Consider the following 8,222-nt stretch of genomic DNA (forward strand, 5'->3'; position numbering starts at 1 on the left):
GCTTTTTACCCCTTTTGTTCCTTAGCTTATAAATACCCCCTTGTATCTGAAAAAACCCCATGCCTAGTTTGAGTGCCTTAGTGCCTCATTCTAGAACATCAAACCCTTTAATGCTTCCTCTAGTTTTTGCCCTAGCATAGATTTGTAGTTCTTCATTTATGCTTTCATTTTCTTTCTTTATGTAAGTTTACATTTCCTCTATCCTTAAATGTCTTTCTTGTTTTCATTTATGCTTTCCTCTATTAGTATCCTAGTGTAGATTTATTGCTTCATTGTCTTTCAATCCCTTTAATGCTTTCTTTATTGTTTTCTTGCTTTCAATGCTTTCTTTGTTTATTGCTTTTACCTCTAGTATGTTAGAGTAGTTTCTTTAGGGGTTTTAGGTTAGAGAAACCCTAGGTTTGGTCTTGTCTTTAATGTTTAGGATTTGGGTTGAGGTTGATGATGGTTGTTGATAGATATTCGATTCGAATCTGTCCTGCCACTCCTAGAGGGACATAGGGCGATTATAGGTCGTTCGTGTGGCTTATAGGGTCACCAAATTCCTCTCGATATCTAGAGTGTCTTGATTGATTATCGTTCAAACTCCCTTGACCTAGCTTATCTTTATTTCCAATAGACCATCCTAGGGTGGACATAGTCTACTCCTCGCTTGTCTTTCATTGTTGAGTTTCGCTTTTTATTCTTGTTATTAGTTAAGTTCACCCACCAACCAACCTTCCATATAACCTTTCCACACCAAGTCTTTAATCTAGCATCCCTTGTCCTTGTGGTTTGACCCCCCGACTTACCATTACACTCATTGTAGTAGTATTAGGGTAATTATAATTATTGTTTGTATAACTAGGCTTTTAGTATTGACGACGTGCTAGAAACCCGGTTATCATCACCTCAGGTGATACGGCGGTTAGTTAGATGTCTTCTCTACAAGAGGTTACGGTTCTATGTACAACAAAAAAGGTGTAATAGCGGGAACAGAGTCATTCTAAGAGGAAAAATGGTTGAAGGGTCTCATAGGGGAGTTATGTCATAGGTTGAGTTTTGTTTCTATGCTTTGTGATAGTCAAAGTGCAATACATTTTGCTAGAGATTAGAATACGTCTCATAGAAGAACCAAACATATTGATATCAAGTATAACTTCATTGTGATGATATTGAAACGAGAAGGATAACTTTGATCAAGATTGCAATGGAAGACAACTTGGCAGATTTGATGACTAAACCATTACCGTATGCCAAGTTTAGTCTATGTGTAGACTTAGTTGGGCTTGCTCCATTTAACATGTGATGTGTTACTGTTTGGGTTAAAGTGGAGTCTATGAGAGATGGATGTGATTTACAAATAGAAGAAGGATGTGATTTCCGCACCAAGAATCGTGTATATGATTTACACACTACTCTAGCTCACGATGATGTTTTTAGATTATTTATGTGCTTTTCATGATGATTGGTATGTTTGGGGTGCTCGGCTTGCGGATTTAATTCAAGATGGATATTGTGATGTTTAAGGGTGATTAACGGTGTGACTTAGTTCTTAATCCATGATAAAAAGTAATGTGGTGAAATGTGGTAAAAAGGGGTAAAATTTATATAAGGTGAATTGGCTTTAAAAGGAACAAATGGGATTTAGAGACATAAGTAAAAGCCGAGTCGGCTTTCCCCCTTGGTTAAGGGAAGCCGACTCTACTCTATGTGTTGGATCCGAATTCATTTTCTTTTGTTTTGTTTCTTGATTTCTTTAGTATCATATGTAAGTGTATTAGTTCCTATGTGTTATAAATAGGGTTAAACACATAGATTAGGCTAGAATGCTTTCTTAACCTACCTCTCTCTCTACAAAATATCTCTACTCTCCTATCCTCTAATTCTCCCAATTGTATTCATCATTATCTTTGACCTCCATTGGGGAACATTGGAAGAAGCAATAAGACATCTAGGCTAGGACGTAGCCCAATTAGGGGTAGGCCATGTACATCTTTGTGTTGGCTTTGATTGTGCTTTGATTGCCTGTTTTGTGTTCTTGTGTGGGTTGCATTTTGGATTCAATTTTGGGTGATCTTGAGCAAGGTGTTCTTAAGACTTAATCTTTGATCTTTGGGCATTTTGTGTTAAATTGTTCAGACTTTACTCCGTTTTTTATGAATAGTTAGATTTTGATTCTTCTAGCTCATGTGAATTCCGAATAAATAATATCAAAAGTTTTTATATAAAAATAAAAGTTTTCCATAAATATACTATCCGCCGGAGTTTGTTGGGATTAAGAATCTAGTATTGTTGTTGTTGGGAATTCGTTGGAGTTCAATAATAAATTTTTGTGATGGATAATTTGTTTTAGTTATAAGCACAAGTGTACAGTTTGTATGTAAGGTCACCGAAGTATTATGAATTTGGTAAACCAAAGTTGGATAAAAATTCTAATGATTGTGCTTGCTTCACGTAGCGCATGCTACAATCTACAAGTAAACAAGCAATGAAGCAACCAAAGTTTGTGCAATGAACCATCAAACCCAAATAAAGAGTTTCAAATTTATGTTTTCTTCTCCTAATTGATTATGGAATAGTTAGATTAGTAAATTTAGAACTGTTATAAACTTAAAGGGTGTTTGGTATGAGAATTTTTAGATCAAGTAACAGTATCACTGAAGTGTATCTATTACCCATTATTTGGTATGCAAATTTCTTATCTGAAACCATTACCTTATGGTAACAGATACCCTTCAAACGTTACCAGTCTTATATCACCATTTACAAAGGGACCTTTATTATTACTTTGATCTCTCTCTCTCTCTCTCTGCTCATGGACCATATATGAGCAGCTCGATCTAACCCCAATACAGACCAACACCACCTCCTATCTTCTTCGAAACTTGGCTACCACGACCAACCTATTTTAAATTCCAAACACCACCACCACAATAACCAAGCACCGCCGCTACCGCCACCAAAACAATAACCAAGCCTTGCCACCATTACAATCCTCTTCTCGTAACCACCGCAACAACCACCAACATCTACTATAACAATCAACTAGAAATAAATGTGGAGATATAATTAAAAACCATAAATTTTACAAATTGAAGCTCTTAATAGACATCGAACACTATAAAGATAAAAAGTTCAACTCTAACTAGATCTCCTAGTTGAAGAAAAACTAGAATATAAAATACAACATAAATCTCTTTGCTGACGTAAATGAAGAAAGCATATATTTGAAGTTTTTTGAGGTTATTATTTTATGAGAGAGAAATTGAAGGGAAAGTCTAGAAAGAGAATGATGAAAAGATAGAGAGAGCGAGAAAAAAATTGGATGAAGAACTTGGAACAATTCTTGGGCAATTAGGCGTTGATATTGAGGTAAGTTTGTTTCCCTTACTTTACAATAAACCAAACAGGTTACAAGAGTAATGCTTGTTATTTCCATTTTAATTTTTATACCAAACACCCCCTTATAGTTTATGATTGAGATTAGAATAATCTAAACTTTGTATCTATTTTCACGAAACTAAATAATGTAACAAATGTGAATTTGTCTAAGAAAAATGCAAAAGAAAACACAAAAGCCTATGTTCTCTGAAGCTTTACATCTGAAATCAACCATCCGTGCTTAAAAATAGTTATAAACTAAACTTTAACCTTGTTCTTGAGCATTTCCTCCTGTCCAATATGTTTTAATGGCAACCAAAATTTTCTCAGGGTTAAAGGGCCCACTTTCATTATCTGAGAAATGACTTTTCCATTTCATTCTGTTAGTTATAGCTTGTATCTTTACAAGAACTTCTACTGTGTCTCTGAATATTACTGTTCCTTCTGGTCTTAACAATCGATCCATCTCGAGCAAAATATATGTAATGTCACACCTACAGAAACAAAACGTATTATATTTTTAAAAAATCACGTCACAAACTCACAATATGATGTATGGAAACAGTTCATGATTGAATTTCTTAACATATTTATATGACGTGTTCTGGGTCATTTGTTTTCAGTTGCAAGTCATTGTAGACGATGATCAGAGCTTCAATAACCAAAATTTACTAGTATCGATTTCTATGGTTCAAAGAATATTGTAAAACAGGTAGGGTAATAACTAATAAGCTACCTGTCTTGATAGATGCTGAAAACACCACCAGCATGAATAAGATCATATGTTCTAGGATAAGAAGAAAATGCTTCACACCAGTCATGGTACGTTCCAATGAAACCTCGTTCAAAGACAACACCCAGAGTATCGGGGTTCGAATTTTCCGGAACCACATTCATAACCCAAACAGGATACTTAACCATAGATGCAGCAAACCCACCCAAATAGGCATTCATATCCATCACATTTCGATACCTTCCTTGTGGTATAGGAGGAACTATCTTCTTATAATATGCTACTCTTTCCTTCCATAAGTTATTGTCTTCTTTGAATTTCTCTGCAGAAATTCCTGGAACTGAATTGCTGCTTATTCTTGGAGGCACAGACATAGCGCGTTCAGGCCATTTTTCTAGTGCTCCTCCTGCTACTTCTTCTGAGCTGCTTACTTCAGGTAATGGAGCTATACAGGCCTCTAAATCTTTGTACCTTTTTATGTAATCAAAGAAAAGAAGTTGTTTAGTTGTTTTTAGTTGTAGTCTCGTACAGAACAGGCCTTAGACATGTTAAAAATAAGTGAAAGGAAATCAGAAGTGATACCAAGCTGCATCTATATTGTCCGATTTGCAAATATGTGGAGTGGGATATGTTTTCTTGGTCTGGATACATTCAATGTGATTTAAAGGCTTCTGATAAATGGCAAGATCACCCTGTTCAATGACCTTCTTCCAACACAGTCGTTTTGCAACATCCTCGATTGCATCTTGTTCTTGCTTGAGATCTTCTTGAGTCCTTTCCCATCCCCTCCAGTATTTCTTCCAGCGAATAGGCGGTCCAGAAAGAATCCAGTAACCTCCAGGTCTTAACACTCTATCTACTTCCATCAGATACAATCCATCTGCAAGAAAATTTGCATTGTTTACTGTAATCTATGCTACCCATACTCTTTTTTTTACATGTTGTGGAAGACAATTCGATACTTTATGATTGTAAAACAAAACTACACAGTTTGAAACTAGTAACTCACAAGCACTCGAGTCCAAAGAGAAAACGTACCATAGTTCTGCCAAGGAATAAGGCAACGAGAACAATGAGCCATGTCAAAAGCCCTTGCAGGGTAAGGAAGCCTTTGTGAAGCCATGATGCCAATCATAGCAGGAATACCTCGTTCCAAGGCAAATTGTACTTGAGCTTCGTGTGTGTCTCTTGGGGCAAAAGACATTGCAATTATGTCTCTCTTTAATAAGTAAGCTCCCCAACTTGCAACCTTCATATATATATATAATCATCATCATTCTAAAGCAATACTACCACTATATATGGTGATGATTCAAATAGAATTTAAAAGGATAGAAAAAGATGACATACCCCACAACCGGTATCGATGGCAGTTCGAATGTTTCCATTAGTAAGAGGAATAAGTGAATTAATATCATCAATATAAGCATCAGCACCACGAGGAAACATAGTACCACCACCAGGAAACCTAAAGCGATCACCTTCAACTTGAATCCAATTCTGAATAGCCTTTTCAATACTTAGTTCTTTATGAGGAATATTATCATACCAAGCAATATCTCTACTTTGAGGCCATTTAAAAGGAGTCTTATACTTAGAAGGAGGAGGTATCAAACACATCATCATTTCATCTTTAGTAGGACAATGCCTTTCTCTATACTTCAACATATAACGATCAAATTTCCTGCCTCTTCTTGGATCTTGACAAGGTGTATATTCACTGTAAGACATTTCACATGTTGGAAATGGTTTCACTGCAGATTCATCACTTGAATTCAGTTCCACTTTATGATGACTTTCAAAGTCTAGATTATTATTGTTATTATTATTATTAGTGCCTTGTTTTGTTTCATCAGAGAATTCTGTGTTGGTGCAGTCTATCTTTCGGTCAAGGATGCTGTTTTGTTGTTGGAATTTGGTGGAAACTGCTGGTGTTTTGCCTTGCCAAACACCAAGGGTATAGAATACAATACATAGGCAGCTCATAGAAAAGATGTATGTAAGTCGTTTTCGTTTTACATGATCTATGTAATTATGAGGTTTTGGAGATCCTCCTGCACGCTCCCTTGCCATTTTTTGTGTGTCTCTTTTTCTTATAGGGGGGTTAGTTTGTGAGGATATTGTTTGGTTTCTTGGAAATCAAGATTAAAACGTTCAAAATCTTCTAGTATTCTGCATTCATCCTGACATTTAGGCATTAGTTAAACTTATAGAACTAATACATACATTCTCAATATATCCAAATTGAAGCTAAATGAACGTATTCAAAGTAATTAACTTTTTTAATGCAACTATGTATTTTAAGTGTGTGATATATTCAAATCACATATTTGATAGAAATATTTAACTGAATAAAATAATTAAATATAGTTAGGCTAGATTGATTTTCAACATATTTTCTAAATTATGGAATAGTCTTTAAGTTTGAGAAATTTTAAAATCCTGACTTATTAATACATTACACTTCTATTATTTCCTTTAGTATATATGAACACTACAGAAATCAAAAAAATAATATATAACCAAAAGTCAAATTTCCTTATGCTATGTTTTAGAACGATGATTTCATTTCGAAATCTAGAATTGTTTCAAATTTAATGTTTGACAAATCAATGAAATCTAATTTTCGATTTGGGTTAATCTATACATATTACTAAAGTAAAGTAAGCTTTCATTAGCAAAACTAAAAGGTGTCGACTTTTAAGTAAATTTTGTTCTCTCCAATTACTTATGATGATATCATAAAATTTTAAACTACAAATTCGAGTGTGAAGTTTCTTATACTAAACTTTTTTAAAAATGGAGAAGATATTATCTGTAATTAAAATTAATCTAGGATACATGCTTGGTAAAAGTATTGAAGAATTTAAAACTATTAATGTGCATCATTAGTTTTTAAATATATGGGAAATTGGACATTCATGTCTTTATAAGGAATTTTGAGCTCTTTCAAAGTACTTTTCCATAGATTTAAAATTCTTCACTTTTTCATAGATGAACTATGCTAATTAATAAAGTACTTTTCTGTAGGTTTAAAGTTTTTAAATATTTAGTTTATCCCACAATATTAGTATTAATTTAGCTATTTATTAAGGGGTACCTTAATATTTATATTCTACTACAAAACTATGTCACTTCCTTTTATTTTTGCATGAATAAAATATTGTTATATTATTAAGGTATTAACCATTTGCCTACTTCTTATAAATATTTAAAAATAATATAATTATATTCAATATTGTATCAAAGTTATCATAATTTGTTATGATATATATGATATACATTTTCACAATTTTATTCAAAATAAAAAAACATTTTATAACGCTTTCAAATTAAAAAAGTGATATACAATATAATGATAATGTAAAAATCTATTTCTTAAACTTTATATTAAAATAACTTCGCAAAAAATATATTAAAAAACCGTGCATTGCAAGGGTATTACCTAGTATCACCATTGTTTTAAGAGTAGGTAAAGTTGAGAATTTGATAATGACTTTTCAAATCATGTCATCCTCAAATTCTTTTTTTATGATTTCATAAACAAAATCTACAATTTAAAATAAATTACTTATTTCTAAATACAACCTTAATTCTTTGGAAAAAAAAAAAAATCATTGTCATCAAAAAATAATGCCCATAAAATTGATTCTATTGTTTTGGTATGTACTAAGATTTAACTCCAATTAATTTTACTTTCTTATTGTATAGTATTTACTACTTTTTTTTATTAATTACCTTTTTTCTATGATAGAAATTCACAATTTGACAATAAATGTACAATGTAGGCATATGACAACCAATAAAATTAATCTATTTAACTATAATATTTTGAATCTGCCATGTAAAATTATACTTCATCTTTAATAGATAGAATGGTATGTAAAATGATATTATAACTTTTAGAAACTATATATAATGACTAAATTAAATTGAAAATTAAGGACAAAATCAAGCTATTTTGTGTAATAAAATCATATGGTATAATTATTTAAAGAATGATATGAAAAAAGTGGACTTCTAGGAGCATATGATAATAGATTTGAAAAGCCAAGGAATGTATATGTATATGATAATTGCATCGGTATTGTTAGTTATAGATTAATATTGAATATCATTTTTAGTA

The 8,222-nt window shown here is 32.6% G+C and overlaps 1 protein-coding gene and 1 long non-coding RNA gene across 3 annotated transcripts; one reads left to right on the forward strand and one right to left on the reverse strand.

Annotated features, from left to right (window-relative positions):
- Window positions 1-2,672: 2,672 nt before the first annotated feature.
- Window positions 2,673-6,440, forward strand: LOC130799595 (uncharacterized). 2 transcript variants are annotated; one of them, XR_009039315.1, is made up of 3 exons: window positions 2,673-3,354; window positions 3,987-5,324; window positions 5,973-6,440. It is a non-coding gene; the product is annotated as an uncharacterized LOC130799595 (long non-coding RNA). The 2 variants fall into 2 exon arrangements; XR_009039314.1 differs by having other exon boundaries at window positions 2,675-3,354; window positions 4,425-5,324; window positions 5,973-6,434.
- LOC130799594 (probable methyltransferase PMT17) lies at window positions 3,603-6,169 on the reverse strand. Its single transcript, XM_057662736.1, has 5 exons — window positions 5,447-6,169; window positions 5,135-5,345; window positions 4,679-4,976; window positions 4,100-4,567; window positions 3,603-3,857 (listed from the first exon to the last, which is right to left on the reverse strand). The coding sequence occupies exons 1-5, from the start codon at window positions 6,167-6,169 to the stop codon at window positions 3,629-3,631; spliced, it is 1,929 nt and encodes a 642-aa protein (XP_057518719.1). The 3' UTR covers window positions 3,603-3,628.
- Window positions 6,441-8,222: the final 1,782 nt, after the last annotated feature.

This window comes from Amaranthus tricolor, chromosome 14 (genome assembly GCF_026212465.1).
Source record: "Amaranthus tricolor cultivar Red isolate AtriRed21 chromosome 14, ASM2621246v1, whole genome shotgun sequence".
NCBI lineage: Eukaryota > Viridiplantae > Streptophyta > Magnoliopsida > Caryophyllales > Amaranthaceae > Amaranthus > Amaranthus tricolor.

What these genes read in the sequence shown, in the direction of transcription:
- LOC130799594 (XM_057662736.1), bottom strand. Translation starts at nt 6,169, where the DNA reads ATGGCAAGGGAGCGTGCAGGAGGATCTCCAAAACCTCATAATTACATA. An exon ending in CCATCGATACCGGTTGTGGG is followed by an intron (nt 5,346 to 5,446) that starts GTATGTCATCTT and finishes ATATATATGAAG; the next exon opens with GTTGCAAGTTGGGGAGCTTA. An exon ending in GACAATATAGATGCAGCTTG is followed by an intron (nt 4,568 to 4,678) that starts GTATCACTTCTG and finishes TTACATAAAAAG; the next exon opens with GTACAAAGATTTAGAGGCCT.